Source organism: Lynx rufus, unplaced genomic scaffold (genome assembly GCF_022079265.1).
Source record: "Lynx rufus isolate CCGP_SWC_20201006 ecotype Redwood Valley unplaced genomic scaffold, mLynRuf1.p SCAF_14, whole genome shotgun sequence".
Taxonomy (NCBI): domain Eukaryota; kingdom Metazoa; phylum Chordata; class Mammalia; order Carnivora; family Felidae; genus Lynx; species Lynx rufus.
The window spans coordinates 38209828-38227219 of NW_025814828.1; the positions used below are offsets into that span (position 1 = coordinate 38209828).

General features: G+C 46.4%; 1 protein-coding gene across 1 annotated transcript in view; it reads left to right on the plus strand.

Moving 5' to 3' along the window:
- MAOA (monoamine oxidase A) overlaps positions 1-17392 on the plus strand; it is a 67736-nt gene that overhangs the window by 49838 nt on the left and 506 nt on the right. Inside the window, exons 6-14 of the mRNA XM_047076400.1 lie at positions 1803-1944; positions 2613-2762; positions 3060-3219; positions 5012-5108; positions 8705-8758; positions 13597-13654; positions 14707-14804; positions 16979-17090; positions 17302-17364. Of these exons, the coding sequence (XP_046932356.1) occupies positions 1803-1944; positions 2613-2762; positions 3060-3219; positions 5012-5108; positions 8705-8758; positions 13597-13654; positions 14707-14804; positions 16979-17090; positions 17302-17364 (934 nt within the window). The remainder of the gene's footprint in view (positions 1-1802; positions 1945-2612; positions 2763-3059; positions 3220-5011; positions 5109-8704; positions 8759-13596; positions 13655-14706; positions 14805-16978; positions 17091-17301; positions 17365-17392) is intronic.

Consider the following 17392-nt stretch of genomic DNA (forward strand, 5'->3'; position numbering starts at 1 on the left):
TGAGGGGATGGTCCCATCCAGGAACGAGCTACCTTGCTGTAAGAGGAGACAGGAAGGGTGAATGATATGCCTGTTAAGTAACTCCCAAGAATGAGGTGCAGTGGATGAGTGTAGACAGTATCAGGGAGTGATGTTAAAGGTTGGTATCACAGGAATGAGCGAGGTTTAAGGGAGATACGAAGAGTGAACGTTGTTAGGGGAATGGTATCTTCCAAGAATAAGCCACTGTAGATAGAGGAGACTGGAAGGATGGATGGCGTGACGGATGGTATCTTCCAGCAGTGAGCCACTGTGGAGGATGGGGGAGACCGAAGGATGGATGGCATGATGGGTGGTATCTTCCAGGAGTGAGCCGTTGTGGATAGGGGAGACCATAAGGATGGATAGTATCTTCCAGGAATAAGACACTGTGTATAGGGGAGACTGAAAAGATGGATGATGTGATGGTTGGTATCTTCCAGGAGTGAGCCACTATGGATGGGGAAGATTGGAAGGATGGATGGTGTGGTGGATGGTATCTTCCAGGAGTGAGCCATTGTGGATGGGGGAAACCGGAAGGATGGATGGTATCTTCCAGGAGTGAGCCACTGTGGATGGCGGAGACCAAAAGGATGGATGGCATTATGGATGGTGTCTTCCGGGAGAGAGCCACAGTGGATGGTGGGAGGCCGGAAGGATGGATGGTATCTTCCAAGGAATGAGACACTGTGGATGGGTGAGACCGGAAGGATGGATGGTGTGATGAATGGTATCTTCCGAGAATGAGCCACTGTGGATGGGGGAGACCGGAAAGATGGATGGCGTAATGGATGGTATCTTCCAGGAGTGAGCCATTGTGGATGGTGGGAGATATGAAGGGTGAGTGGTGTGGAGGATGCAGTTTTCCATGTAGAGAGAGCGAGAAACAGTTCTTGAAGGCCCTGAGATGGGGAGATTGACATGTTTTTGCAATGATATGACAGTATGCCTAGACTCTAAGGATGTCATGACAAAGTGATGTAATTAAGAGGTCGGAGAGCTCACTGGGAGGTGATGGTGCAAGATATCGTGGCCCCATTCAAGATTTCTGCCTTTTACCATGCATGTCATTGAAGGGTTTTATGAAGTGTGTTTTTCTTTTGCACTGTCAAAAGAGTTCATTGATGGGGCGCCTGGGTGGCGCAGTCGGTTAAGCGTCCGACTTCAGCCAGGTCACGATCTCGCAGTCCGTGAGTTCGAGCCCCGCGTCAGGCTCTGGGCTGATGGCTCGGAGCCTGGAGCCTGTTTCCGATTCTGTGTCTCCCTCTCTCTCTGCCCCTCCCCCATTCATGCTCTGTCTCTCTCTGTCCCAAAAAAAAAAAAAAGAGTTCATTGGCTGTAACGTGGCAAAGGATCAAAAGAGGGTGTGGTCATAAACCAGGTAGGGATGCCCGGAGGAGTCACCACTGCCCTCACATCCCAGGTGAGGGATGTTGGTGGCCTGGATCAGAGTGGAAGTAAGTGGTGGAGGCAGAGAAGAGAGAATGTTTGTTCAAATCAATGAGAATTATATCCTTAATGATCCATCTCAAGAATATTGACCCTCTAGACTGTTCCAGAATGAATATATTTGGAGCTAACCCAGAATTCCCTAAAAGCAAAGGAAAAGCTTATTTTCACCAAGAGTTAAAACATGCACTCCTTCAGAGACTGAGCCCACGAGAGTTTTTTTTCTCCCCCCAAAAGCAACACAAATGCTTTCTAAATTATGGTTTAAAAAGATGCGATATCCTGTGAAGCGTGTATGTATTTACGCCTGACGGCTGCTCTTGTTATGTGACCAGGACTGCTAGGCAATTTGCATATCTCTTCGTGAACATCAATGTGACCTCTGAACCCCACGAGGTGTCTGCGCTGTGGTTCCTGTGGTACGTGAAACAGTGTGGAGGCACCACTCGGATATTCTCGGTTACCAACGGGGGCCAGGTACGGAGTGTCCATTCCCCCCCACCCACCAACTTCCTTTGTGATTTTGCCCTCACCCAGGGTAGTGTCTTACAAGGTAACCGCTTCCACGTTTTGAAACGTGAGTGAATTTGGAACCTGAGTTTTGGAAGTGGTTTCACCCAACTTGCCTGAAAACAGTTCTCATTTCCTTTTCTCCTTCCTGAAGATGAGTTCGCAGCTAAAGAATGTTCCGTCTCAAATTAATTAGATTTGGGGAATTCAGTCCCTTCCTTTTTTTTTTTTTTTTTTTTTTTGAAGGTAGGGAAAATTAGTCCCTGTAGGAGGAGCCAAATTCCTACAATCAAGTGATTTTCGAAAAAAATCCTCGAATGGGTAAAATGATCATGCTTCAGGTTATTTCTGTTCTAGACATGCTCTGTACTGTAGCGCAAGGTGTAGAGTCTTTCTCCAACCAGTGAATAGTTCCTCTCCTTAGGAAATTTCCAGAACTTTCTAAGTTGTTCTTGTGGCCCCAAGAGCTATTGCCCATTTGACCCTTAGCTTCAGCAAATGTAGGACACTTGCATCTTTTCAGTATCTTGATACTTAGAAATTCCACATTGCTTCTTTTGACCTGTATTTTGCTTTCTGAGCTATCACGACTGCTATTGTGTGATTGTAGCCTCATCACCTGCCTTCTCCTCTAGGAACGGAAGTTTGTGGGTGGATCTGGTCAAGTGAGTGAACGGATAATGGACCGCCTCGGGGACAGGGTGAAGCTGAAGCGTCCCGTCACCTATGTTGACCAGTCAGGTGACAACATCATCATAGAGACGTTGAATCATGAAGTGTATGAGGTAATTCAGCCTAGCCAAAAAAGAGCATATACTAAGCAGGCCTCGTGTATTCTGCAACTTGTAACCAAATGTGACCCAGACAGTGGGGTAATTAGTGCCGGCACGTTTCCCCCTCTGTCTTCCAAATGACCACTTTTAGTTGACCTGCCTTGTTCTGCTGTGTCGCCTCACAGTGGCCTCAGTTTGTATGTGGTAACTGCTCAGGGTCATTCAAGATGGTAAATATGATGTTTCCCACCCTCTGTGAAGACCGACACTCACGCGTCTAAGGTGGTATTTTGTGTCTGTGTGTTTCAGTGCAGATACATAATTAGCGCCATCCCTCCAACATTGACTGCCAAGATGCACTTCAAACCAGAGCTTCCGTCAGAGAGAAACCAGTTAATTCAACGTCTTCCGATGGGATCTATCATTAAGTGCATGATGTATTACAAGGAGGCCTTTTGGAAGAAGAACGGTAGGTTGAACTTACTCATGTTTAAAATGTGTTAAGTGAAAGGACCACACTCTTTTAGGGACCTTATGGTAGATACCGAACAGAAAATAGATTAAAAATGTCCGTGTTGGGGGTGCCTGAGTGGTTCAGTCGGTTGAGCGTCCGACTCTTGATTTCAGCTCAGATCACGATCCCAGGGTCATGGGATCCAGCCCCGCATCGGGCTCTGTGCTGAGCATAGAGCCTTCTTGGGATTCTTTCTCTCCCTCCTTGCCCCCCTCCCCTGCTTGCACTCTCTGTATCTAAAAACAATTTTAAAAAGGGGCACCTGGGTGGCTCAGTTAAGTGTCTGACTCCTGATTTCAACTCAGGTCATGATCTCAGGTTCATGAGATCGAGTCCCCCCCCCCCCATCGAGCTCTGCGCTGATGGCACAGAGCCTGCTGGGGATTCTCTCTCTCTGCCCCTCCCCCTCCGGCTTGTTCTCTCTCACTCTCTCAAATAAACATTAAGAAAAAGGTAAGTGTTTTTAAATGGGTAGAGAAAGGATCAGAAATCTCAGGCTGTCCATCTCTTCATAGCCTCTAGCAACACAAAATGATCCCAGCACCACTTGCTGTCAATGAAAGGAAAGGAAGAGACCCCACCAGTTGTGGGGCCCTGGTTCCTGCCTTGGGTCCTGCCACTTACTCTTCGTGAGCAGAGTGACACGGAGGGGTTCTGTGGGGAGACCGCTGCTCTGAAGCCCCGCAGTCGTGGGCTTCCCTTGCTTACCAGCTGAGCAGCCTTGGTGTGGCACTACCTCTCCGCCTCCGTGTCTTTGTGTAGAATGGCAACAAGGAGGCCTACTGTCAGGGTGTTTCGAGAATGAGATGAGGCAGGGCCTGGGTGGATATGGTGGCTGTCGTTGCTAAACCTGCTCATACTCAAAGGATTCCTTCCGCCAGCTTCTTCCATGGGCTCATAGGGCTGATTCCTTCTAACTCAAGCACCTGTTACCCCGTGTAGCCCAGGGCTCCAGGGACACGGTACAGTGTGAGCCACGCATTGGTCATACGTGACCATTATGTAAAGCTCATAGACATGGGTCATTTTCCATGTGTCTGGCTCCACAGACACCCTGTGTAGTTAGTGTGTGTATTGAACAGGAAATACCTACTAGGGGTGGGGCAAAGACTATGCTTTGAGATTTGCCTTCCTCTTAGCAACATAGTTTTTTTTTTTTGTCTTATTTCTTTTCTTTTGAGAAAGAGATAGAGGGCACTAGTGAGTGAGGGGCAGAGAGAGACAGAGAATCCCATGAGGGGCAGAGAGAGAGAGAGAGGGAGGGAGACAGAGAAAAGAGAAGTGGGGCACACCCCATGCAGGATTCGAACTCACGAACCGTGAGATCGTGACCTGAGCTGAAGTCAGATGCTTAACCGACTGAGCCACCCAGGCGCCCCGTAGAGTGTTTTTTTGTTGCTGTTTTATTTTTATTTTATTTTATTATGAAAAAATTTTCTTAATGTTTATTTTTTTTTTGAGCGAGAAAGAGACCGAGTGTGAGTGGGGAGGGGCAAAGAGAGAGGGACACACAGAATCCAAAGCAGGCCCTAGGCTCTGAGCTGTCAGCACAGAGTCCCATGTGGGGCTTGAAGCCACAAGCCATGAGATCATGACCTGAGCCAAAGTCGGACACTCAACCAAGCCACCCAGGTGCTCCAGCAAAATAGTTTTGTGTGTGTGTGTGTGTGTGTGTGTGTGTATGTGTATTTTTCCCATAAATCTCGGATGAGGTCAATTTCAATCTCCCGATTTTCTCCTTATTAAGATTATTGTGGCTGTATGATCATTCAAGATGAGGAAGCACCCATCTCAATAACTCTGGATGACACCAAGCCAGATGGATCACTGCCTGCTATCATGGGGTAGGTTAGAGCTGGATGCTCTAACTAAATTTCTAAATTTCTAATTCGTATTGGTGTGTTGGTGTGGATGCTGGCAGAGCATATGGAATCGAATGCAAGCAGTCATAAATAACCCTACAGAAATATATCCTGTTCCACGTATTAAAATATTAGAGTAGTGTTTTGCATGTGGCACAAAAACCCTGGGAAGGCTTTAGCCTCGTCTTCATTCCAAGCATCACCGCATAGCATCTGTTGAATACGTTCATTATCACCCTGGTATATAAGAGAGATAGCCAATGAGGAAGTGCTGTTGGAATTAGATCCAGGCCTCGAGTGGATGTCACTCTTCCCCGTAGGTCGCTCCACGGCTGTCCTTCACTGGGGATGGTTCAGGGTTTGGTTCTGTGTCTAGAAGAGGAGAGCCTCCCCGCTTCTCCTCCCATCCCCGCCCCGCCCTCCCCCTCCAACAGCTACTGTGGCCTCAAAGCTACACAAATAAAAGGGCTCTTGTTTCTACCACATGACACCAGAAGGGCACAGCTTCTGTAACAGGCAAGGGACTTTCAGAGAGACAGGGTGGTTTTCCCTTTCTCCCTGGGGACAGTTGAGCTCACGAAGGTTTGCATCATAGAAGGGAAATTAGCAAACCAAAAGGAGCAGACCCAAGACCCAGGACTCTGCAGGCTGCGTTCCTGGGCTGCTCACAAGATATTTTGCAACCACTTCTCTGGCTGTAAATTGTCACAAATGGCGCTGGCCTCCCCGGGAAGGGTGAAGGGCAGGCGCTCACGAAGGAACGATCACAGGAACAACACATCCTCCTCGTCTCTAACCCCACTGGGCAAGAAGGGGTCCAGATTACGTGGGCAGTTTGCCATCGCCTTCTTTATGCCAAAGGAAAACAGAAGCTTGAGGTGGAGGTTTTGGGAGACTGTCCGTCAAGAGCAATCCAACTGTGGATGGAAGGACATTGATGTTCTTGCCCTTGGGAGTTAGATACTGTGGCCTCTGCCCTTCTGGGATTTCTTCAGTGTTATTAACAAAGACATGTGTGGCCGTAGTTTTCCAGATGGGAATGGGGCAATTTAGGCAGTTCCTAAAAAGTGATATTCTAATCTGTCTTATCTGGACACCTACATTTATTGCCTCCACCCTGTTCTTGCCTTGACACTGGATTGCCTCTACCCTGCTCTTTGCTCTGGGCAATGAAAGCCTTAACGATAGGGGTGGTAATTGCCCACCACTGTGTTTGTGATAACTAGTACCTTTTGGAAACTAGAAAGGACCTTGTACTTCAAAGCTGTGAAATGTCCCCCACCCAAAGCCAGCATGTTTAATTTCCTCAATAAAACAGCAAAGAAAGTTAAAGAATAGTCGTCCGTGGTTAGAATTAGATCCAAGGGGTTATTTCATTCTCGATTTGAGATTTGACAGGAACGGCCAACACTAACTGCCCTTTAGGAAAGGAGCTGTAAGGGGCACCTGGATGACTCAGTTAAGGGTCCGACTTCGGCTCAGGTCATAACCTCACGGTTAGTGGGTTCAAGCCCCACATCGGCCTCTGTGCTGACAGCTCAGAACCTGGAGCCTGCTTCAGATTCTGTGTCTCCCTCTCTCTCTGCCCCTCCCCTGCTCATGCTGTGTCTTTCTCTATCTCTCAAAAATAAATAAATGTTAAAAAAAAAATTTAAAAAGTAACTGTAAGAAGCACCCAAGATCTGAAAAGGTTTTCAGATATATCATTTAATATTTCATTGGATACTGGGGATTTTCATTGAAATCCTGTGTAAGCCTAAAATGACTGATTCTGACATACACGTAAAATTTAACCAGAATCATTTCTAGCAAGCCCCATGATGTAACAGTGTTCAATCAAGCAAAATTAGGACTATATCCCATAAAGTTCATTAGTTCCAATTTCTTAAGTAGTCCACAGCTTCCCCCGAAATGCATGTTGTAATCTTTGCTTCCCAGAATGATCTCGAATAATTTCATCCGAGAAAAAATTTCATTGTCCTGTAGCTCATTTGGATTTTTGAACAATTAGTAATATCAGCGTTACAGATAAATTATAACTGAGTTTTACTGAGTGATTGAATTTGAAGGCTTTGCTAGGCCAGTTTCTCAGAAGCCAACTTGGAGATGGAGATTTGGGTGGAGGGGATCCGTTGGGGTGTGTGCTCAGGGTTATTGCCCGTGGGGAAGGGAAGGAGTCACGACAGGGCAGGGGGAGAGGTTGGGCACCAGTGTTGTCCCACTGGAGGTCTCGGCCAGCCCTTAAGGAGGTCTAGAGCTGGGATGGCCCTTCAGAGGTGTCGTGCACTGAGGTGCGGGGCTTTGATAACCTCGCCGCACCCCAGAGCTAGTCATTCTGGGGAGTGGCAGGACCTCAAGCCAGGCAGTTCTCTGCTGCCGAATGCAGTGGCTGGGGAAGTGTTCACCCATGAGCTGAGGGTAATGAGTGCTTGATCCTGAAGAGGGATCTGGGTGGCTCACCATGGCATCCACTACAGCTATTTACTTATAGATGTTTTTCCAGCTTTTAAAAAAGAATTTTTTTTTTAATTTAATTTATCGTCAAGTTAGCTAACATACAGTGTATACAGCGTGCTCTTGGCTTCGGGAGTAGATTCCCGTGATTCATCACTTACATATAACACCCAGTGCTCATCCCAACAAGTGCCCTCCTCAGTGCTCATTACCCATTTTCCCCGCCCCCCTCCAAGCCCCTTTCAACCCTCAGTTTGTTCTCTGTGTTTAAGAGTCTCTTGTGGTTTGCCTCCCTCTATGTTTGAAACTAATTTTTTTCCCTTCCCTTCCCCCATGGTCTTCTGTTAAGTTTCTCAAATTCCACATATGAGTGAAAACATATGGTATCGGTCTTTGACTGACTTATTTCACTCAGCATAACACCCTCCAGTTCCAGCCATGTTGTTGCAAACGGCCAGATTTCATTCTTTCTCATTGCCAAGTAGTATTCCATTGTATATATAAACCACATCTTCTTTATCCATTCATCAGTTGATGGACATTTGGGCTCTTTAAAATTTTTTAAGTGTATTTATTTATTTTGAGAGAGATGGAGAGCGTGCGAACAGGGGAGGGGCAGAGAGAGAGGGAGTATCTCCAGCAGGCTTCGCGCTGGCTGTGAGCGCACAGCCTGGCACAGGGCTGCAGCTCACAAACTGTGAGATCATGACCTGAGCCAAAATCAAGAGTTGGACGCTCAACTGACTGAGCCACCCAGGCATCCCATGTTTTTCCAGCTTTTATCAAGTGTTTGGCAGAGGGTAACAGTCATTCCCAGGATATCATTTAATGCAACATGAATTCAACTAACATTTGCTATCCCAGCTATATGCCAAGGACTGTGCTGAACTTTGGGGGTAAAATATTGAGTAGGAGGTAACCAGTTCTTTAGGAGCCCACAGCCTAGAGGGGTTTTGGACACAGGCAGACAGGAGATAGTATGGCATTTGCTGTCGTAGGGGGAAATAATGGGAGTGTGTGGGAGAGTTAATCAATGTTGAGTATGTGGAGGCAAGAACACCTTAAAAAAAAAAAAAGGCAACTCTCCTGTCACCTAATCGTTCACATGTAACCTCTCTCTCCAGCTTCATACTTGCCCGAAAAGCAGACCGACTTGCCAAGCTCCATAAAGAAATCAGGTAAGAATCGACATTGGAAACCTACACGAAAGGTTAGCTTTATATTGTGCTTGTTGCACTAACAACAGTCTGACGGCATCATGAAAAACACCACAGTCCACGAGTATTCTCAAAAACGCAACAAATCAACCTTGTGGCAAACTTTTGGTTATAGCCCCGTGGACTCAGTGCTTGCCCACATGCGTATATTAATTTAGTTTTACATATTTGGGTTTATTTTGCAGCGGTGGAGAAGTAGGGTTTCTCTACAGGAGAGATGGAGGAAATATGATAGGAAACACTAGCTGTGCAAAAAGCTTGAGGCTGAGTCCTGCTCACCTTGTGAGACCATTAGCCCTTTGACATGGTTCTCAGATTAGCCCTTTGACGTGGTTCTCGGACGGGCGTATCCTTTTTCTGGAAGGCAAATGCATAGGTGTGTTTCAGCGTGTTGCGACTTGTGTGCATGTGTCCCTCTTTGTTTATCTAGCATGCAGCTCTGATGTTCCCTTCGATAGCTTCCTACTATAACAAACACAGTCATTTTAGGACGGTGGCTTTTTTTTCTTTCTTTCTCCCTTTCTCTTTCTGCCATGTTGTATTCGCTTTATTTTGCCTTGGAATCCTTTCCTTCATTCAAATAAAATCTTACCAGGAACTCTTCCCTGGAAATAGTCATTTGGCTATTGGGGGGTTGCCTCGGGGAATTTCTGGGCTTCCCTTCTCGAGGGTAGCCCTAAATCCTTTGTTAGGGGACCAGTTCGCACACACGTACACTTCTCTCTGCGTTTAATTGAAACAAATTAAGCAGCAAATGCACAAGCCGCCTTTGCTTTGAGAGTTACTTCGATGACTTTGGGATTCAGGCTGCAGAGGTTCCCACATTTGCGCACGAATGTGTTTATTTGAATTACCATGAGCTCTGATTTCGGGAAGGAAACCATTGTCCACCTACTCAGTCAAAAGAGGAAGAATTTGGGGTCCAGTGACGGGGAATGGTTTGTCCAAGTCTCCACAGCTAGCTTGCGACAAAGTTAGAAATAGCATCTAACGCATGCGTTTTTTTCATTACGCCACACTAAGCTTGACATTTTCTTTTGGATTTCCTGCTTTCCCTCCTTATTAATAGTAAAATAAATACCAGCCTGGATGTAGACATTTGGTTATGATTCCACATGGTGGCTGAGCTTCTCAAAAGTTTTTATGAGGCACAACCCTTAGAACTCCGAATATGTCATTGACTGGAGCAAGTTTCCCAGACCTGACTGCCTCAAAATCTACCAGGAAAATATATTTGGAAAATATATATTTTTGAGGCTGGTAGATTACGATTTTTGGTAGCTTAGCGGTGGGGCCTGAGTATTTTCTATTTTTTAACAAGCTTTTCTTTTAATTGCTTTTCTTTTTATTTTTTGAGAGACAGGGAGAGAGAGAGCATGAGAGGGGAGGGGCAGAAGGAGAAGGAGAGAGAGAATCTCAGGCAGGCTCCCCGCTCAGCATAGAGTCCAGCACAAAGCTCGATCCCATAACCCTGGGATCATGGGTGAGCTGAAATCAAGAGTTGGACGCTTAACTGTCTGAGCCTCCCAGGCGCCCCTTTTAACAAGCTTTTTTAAATGATTATGATGAGCAGCCAGATTTAGAAACCAGTGAGTAAATACAACTACAAGAGATTTGCACACTGACCTCTATTGGGCATCATTTAAATTATGTTCTATTACTTTTAAAGTCCAACTAATCAGTGCATTGCTCTAACATTTTTGACTTATGTAACTTTTCCAAAATTTTTAAGTTAAAAAAAATTTTTTTAATCAGAAATTTCTTTAGAAGTATTTATTTATTGGGGTGCCCCGGTGGCTCAGTCAGTTGAGCATCCGACTTCAGCTCGGGTCATGATCTCACGGTTCGTGGGTTCGAACCCTGCGTCGGGCTCTGTGCCGACAGCTCAGAGCCTGGAGCCTGCTTCGGATTCTGTGTCTCCCTCTCTCTCTGCCCCTTCCCTGCTCATACTCTGTGTCTCTCTCTCTCTCAAAAAATAAACAAACATTTACAAAAAAATTTTTTTAAGTATTTATTTATTTTGAGAGAGAAAGAGAGTAGGGGAGGGGCAGAAGGGGGAGGGAGAGGGAGAGAGAATTGTAAGCAGACTCCACACTCAGCACAGAACCCGACTTGGGGCTTATTCCCATGACTGTGACATCATGACCTGAGCTAAAATCAAGAGCGAGCTGCTCAACCAACTGAGCCCCCTAGGTGCCCCCATAAAATTTTAAATTTAATGGGAGGAAGGGATAGGGAAGATAATTTCCTGATGTATTTGTATGAACTTATCCTTGACTTATCTAATACTACAAAATACAGTAAATAATGACTTACGTTTCTATATAAGTGACTTATTGTCCATGAATGAAAAATTAACTGCAACGTAAGTTGACTGGAATTTAGGAGAAAGAGGGAGAGAGAGAATCCTGAGCCAGCTCCACACCGTGAAATCAAGACCTGAGCCGAAATCAAGAGTCAGAAACTTAACTGACTGAGCCACCCAGGCGCCCCAAGATTTCACTCTGTTTTAATGAAGATTTTTATCACATGTCCCCAAAATAAGCTAAGCATCACTAAACCTTCAGAATAATGCTTGTCCATACTTCTCTTTTCTGGTTGACTCACAAATGTTGGCATTTCCTTTCCTAACACATGAAGTAGGTGGGTAAGAATTAGTCATCTCCTTCCAGAGTAGGAAGGAGGGTACCGTACTAGGCCGAGGACGGATTTTGACTCAGTAAATTTTTATTGAGCAACTAGCTGCAGGCAGGATTGCTCAGGAGAGTAAGTGCCTTGGCCCTGCCATTAATTTGCTGAGTGATGTTGTACCCATCTGCTCACACTGAACCTCAGCCACCTCATCGTTACATGAGGGGCATAGATTAGACAGAGACAGGCAGGCAGGCAGACGGTAGTTCTGCCTTTCCGTTATGATTATTGATCTGTACTACGAACAGCTCTTTCAAGGAAACGAAACTTTTCCTGTTTGTGCTGGAACTTACATAGCCATGAATGTTCTAAGACATCACCTTAGCCATCACATTTGTCTTTCCCTTAAAACCTTCTATGGGGGCGCCTGGGTGGCTCAGTTGGTTAAGCGTCCAACTTTGGCTCAGGTCATGATCTCGTGGTTCATGGGATTGAGCCTCGCGTGGGACTCCATGCTGACAGCTCAGACCCTGCTTGGAATTCTCTCTCTCCCTCTCCCTCTGCTGCCTGAGGGCATGCTCTCTCTCTCAAAATAAACATTAAATAATGTTTTCTAATGTTATTGGCAACATAAAATTGTCACGTAAAAAAATTTTTTTTAAATATTTATTTATTTTTGAGAGAGAGAGAATGCAAGCAGGTGGGCAGAGAGAGAGGAGGACTCAGAACCTGAAGCAGGCTCCAGGCTGCAAGCTGTCAGCACAGAGCCCGACACGGGGCTCGATCTCATGAACTGTGAGATCATGACCTGAGCCGAGGTCTGAGACTCAACCAACTGAGCCATACAAGCGCCCCTAAAATTTTCATTTTTAAAAAACCTCTGTTTCTTTTATTACTAGTAAATATAACCTTCCCTTACCTCCTTTCCCCTCCTCTCTTTTTTGGCCATTTGTCTCTTCAGCTTTCAGGGCTCATCTTTCAGATTTGAGTTAAGCCCTTCGCCACATTTTTTACCAAGCATTTTTTTCAGTTGCTCATTAGCGTATACCAAATATTTTGGAGCAATTTCAGTGTTTAAACTATGTAAAGACTAAGGAAGGTAAATACCAAAGCATATAACTGGATCAGTGTGAAGCTGTTCAAACAAATCCTGAAATTGAACCATTTCTTTCTAAAGGGGGGGATTTTAGTAAATTGGAACGTAAAAAAATGTTATTTTAATGTTTATTTTTCAGAGAGGGAGGGAGGGAGGGAAGGAGGGGGGAGGGGCAGAGAGAGAGGGAGACACAGAATCTAAGGCAGGCTCCAGTCCTTGAGCCATCAGCACAGATCCCGACACAGGGCTGAAACTCAGGAACCGCGAGATCATGACCTGAGCCAAAGTCGGATGCTCAACTGACTGAGCCACCCAGGCACCCCAAGAACTTTTTCATTTCACCAAGAGTCACTGTGAGTGTGAAAATATGTTTGAGGAAGTGCTTAGATCAGTTAAGCTACTGGTTTTTAAGACCTAATACAGGCCATGTTCTGTGGAGTCGTTTACCTAATGAATTATGAGGGTAGCCAGAGACTGAGGTAACGTCATGAGGCACAGCATGTCAGTTGCCCTTGGAAGTACTGTGTTCACAGACCATTCTGTCAAGTGACTGATTACTAGACTAGGACGACCTTAGGCCTCTCATGGTGTAGAATATTTTATGTTATATTTAAAAGATTAAGTGAGCTTTAGTTGTTCATAGGTCTTTAAAACATAAATAGAGGATAGTTAAAAGACATGGTCATATGTATTATAGACTTATAAAAGGGATTATCCTAGAAGTCTCCATAGTCCAGAAAAGTCACTTAACATCATTTCCTAAACGGCCTGCACTAAATCTAATCTTATTTTCCCCATTTGAATCCTGAATAGACATGATATGGGGTAGTAAAAGAGGTGAAAATGTAAAAGGAAAATTCTGTTGAGTCTTCAAATAAAATGACTATATTGAGGCGTAGAGGGGTAATTTGAGTGCAGAGATCCGTGGAACTGTTCCTTTTGTGTAGTTACCATCGATTTTATTTTTTCTTAATAAATCTGGTTCATTGGCAGCAGCCCTGGAACTCCTTATGTTTACTCTATACTCCTCAGCTATTATTTCCTTCACATTTTTTTTTATTCTTTTTTATAGGAAGAAGAAAATCTGTGAGCTGTACGCCAAAGTGCTAGGATCCCAAGAAGCTTTACACGTAAGAAACCCTCAGCTCTAATCCCTAGAAGGTTCTGCTCTGTTTGCTCTAAGTGGTAAAGCAAAGCCGATTCCGGTTTCCCGACAGTCTTATGAAGAGAGTCTTATAAAGGGATATACACTTACTGGAGGATTAACTTCCATCACAAAAAAGCCAGTAACGGCTGCCGGCAGGTGCATGCAATTTCTTTTGCAGTAGTTCTTGGGCTGTTTCCGTGCTCACTGGAAAACTGGCAGCCAGTTGCAGTCAGAACCTGGAGCTGGGTGAGATCAGTACCCAGGATGGAGGTCCTGCCCCCCCACCAGCCAGCTGAGTGCTGAATCTAGACTCTCTCAGGTCAAAGTCATCCTCATTGATTTTTCCATCTGGAGACTCCATTCACAGCTCACTTAGGGATTCTATCTGAGGATCCTATTAGATCACTGCAGGCTTTTTCAGGGGATTATCTCTGAACTGTTCAATAATAAACTTGCGGACCGTGTCAGGGAAAAACTCAGACAACGTTCTCTCGTGTCTCTTGGAAACCAGTTTTCATCTTCAGTGGTCCCCATTTAGACAGGATTCCCATCATTTGCTTTTCCAGCTCGGAGAAATGGTTCCGAAGAAAGCCTTTCGTAGACATTGTGCTTATCTTCTGCCTTCTCCCTTCCACCCTTTTCTTTCAGCCCTGGTGGATGGCAAGTAAGGTCTGTTATTTAGAGAATCCAGAGATTTCTAGAACCCGACCCCTGATGGGGTTTCCTGCAGACTTATTCTAAAGACTTCAGAGTCTGCGTGGCGATGCCCTCTCTGCCAGATAATGGACTACTCCGTGGCTCCCCTCGCCAAGAGGTTGAGAAAACCAAAATATACATGTTCTGTCACTTGGTACCTCACAGAAGGCCATTTGCTTGGTACCGTCATGTTTCCCCTTAAACGAAATCGCGACACAGGGCCACCTTTTTTAAAACATAAACCTGTTGCTAAAGTAAGATACAGGAGAGACTTCGTTGTTGACAAGTTGCATTTCAGCTTTGTCTTCCCTTTGGAATTTTCTCCCCACTGAACTGCAGCCCGTGCACTATGAAGAGAAGAACTGGTGCGAGGAGCAATACTCTGGGGGCTGTTACACCGCCTACTTCCCCCCTGGGATCATGACTCAATATGGAAGGTACTACGTGGCCACTATACCGATTAATATAAGACATGCACACGGGGCTCCTGGGGGGCTCAGCCGGTTAAGCGTCGACTCTTGGTTTCAGCTCAGGTCTTGATCTTACGAACCGTGAGATCTGAGCTGAGCTCTTTGCTGACAGCGTGGAACCTACTTGGGATTCTCTCTCTCTCTCTCTCTCTCTCTCTCTTTTCCTCTCTCTGTACCTCCCGTGCTTGCTTGCTCTCTCTCTCTCTCAAAATAAATTAAAAAAAAAGAAAGACACATCCCCCAAATGTGTATATATATATATATATGTAAAAGACATACACCAAACTTAAACTCATAAGCAAAACTCGATGGAAAGTTAGAAATAGTAGTCAACACTTTGATTTGGAATGCCCCGGTAGCTAGTGTGTATATTTCTGGACGTCTATAGGAAAATAGGGATGTCGGTACATAGAACAATAGCTGTCAGAACATTGAATGAGAGCAGAGCACGGGTGAGGATTTCAGGTGTCAGTGCTCCATGTGGGGACTCTTCGAGCCGCACTGTCCTCCAAGGGGCCTTCTTCTTTTTCTTTTCTTTTTTTCTTTACCTGTGTATTTATTTTTGAGAGAGAGACAGAGTGTGTGCGGGGGAGGGACAGAGAGGAAGACACAGAATCCGAAGCAGGCTCCGGGCTCTGAGCTGTCAGCACAGAGTCTGATGCGGGGCTCGGACTCACAAACCGCGAGATCATGACCTGAGCCAAAGTCGGACGCTTAACCGGCTGAGCCACCCAGGCACCCCTCCAAGGCTCCTTCTTGAGCTCAGTCAGACGTTTAGTTTCACACGACTACCCTAGGCTTCTGGGTAGCCTTCTACGCAGAAGGACGTTAGCAAAACACGTCTTGCTGCAGCCATTCGTCTTGACGGGGAGGCGTCCCCACTGCACAGCGGGGGTGATCTCGCACAGCGTCAGGGGAGTCCACCTTAGCTTAGAAGCCCCCTGCCCCATAGGAACCATTGTCTCTTGTAACAGCCTCATACGCATAGTGTCCATTCAGGGTTCCTGCAAGAGATATGCCCTGCTACAAGAGGCCCCACACTCAGGGAAGCCCAAAGTGACAGCCTCCTACTGGGTATTTGCAATTCATGACAAGTCTTCCCGCCCCAGATGCTATCACCAGTGTGTGTAGGGGGTGGGGGGGAGGCATTTTTGCAGAAGCAGTGTCGCCTGGTAACGTCCCTGGCATTATACCTTCAGCGGGTTCCCAGAGGAACGGAGCTAGAAAGTTAACTCAAGGTCACACGTGTCCACAGAGAAACAAGGACTTGTTAACCCTTTCCTTACATGAGATGTTTCTTTGTCTTTTATTTATTTTTATTTATTTTATTTGATCTTTTTAAGTTTGTTTGAGAGAGAGAATGAGCAGGGGAGGGGCAGACAGAGAGGGGGACAGAGGATCTGAAGTGGGTTCCATGCTGACGGCCCCAAGCCCGATGTGGGGTTCGAATCCACGAACTGCAAAATCGTGACCTGAGCCGAGGTCGGATGCTCAGCCTACGGAGCCACCCAGGCTCCCCTTTGCCAAGACCTCTTTGTGAGAGAAGGCCCAGTTCCCTGTCTTCAGCCAGGCGCCAGATAAATTCACAGAAGCTAACTGTACAGAGCTGGTTATTTTGAGACAGACATAGAATCCCTCGGGTCCCTCCTTTGCTAGAAATCCATTGATCTCGTCTTCCCACTGGCCACTGCGGTTCCTCTTGACACCCTGGGAGTGCCTGCACGGCTGGGGTCTGCTGCCGGATGCCCTCTTGTGAAGAGCGCACCCCTGTGGAAGAAACGGTGTAGGGACCAGAATGGACCACAAACAGGGAAACCCACAGCCAGGAAATCCGGTTGCGGATTTCACGTGTCTTCTTGTGTTCTGATCCTGGTTGGCTAGGAAAAGGCCAACGTCCCCTTTAGCGACCGACGATCTGGCAGCCTGATTCTCCCTGGCTTGAAAGTTCAGCCCCTTGGGCGCAGGCCCAGACAATAGGGGTGTGGGGGGAGCCTTTCACCTTCGGTTGGGCCGCATGGGAGTCTTTGAACGGCGGGAGTTGCCCTGTCTTGGGTGGGATAAATAAATGAGGGCAGCGATGGGCTCATTTACCCTCAGTGCCTTCCCAAGTAACTGTGCGCGACCTCTCTGTTCCCTGGAAGGGTGATCCGCCAGCCGGTCGGCAGGATTTACTTTGCGGGCACTGAGACTGCCACACACTGGAGCGGTTACATGGAAGGGGCAGTAGAGGCTGGAGAGAGAGCTGCTAGAGAGGTAAGGGAGACAGCCGTGTCACTCGCCCTCCGGAGCGCGGTGGCGGTTTTGGCATCTGGCCTTTCTTTCTGGATCTTGACTCTGGTACGTTTGCGCATCCACTTCTCGGCCGTTCACGCCACTCATGGGGCTCATCTGTGGCTACCCCCAACCTTAAATCGGTCGGACCTACAGAATGTCACTTCATAATACCGTGGCCACTTTCTTGCAGGTCTTGAATGCTCTCGGGAAGGTGGCGAAGAAGGACATCGAGGTTCAAGAACCTGAATCAAAGGTGAGTCTAGCAGCTTCACCTCCACTGA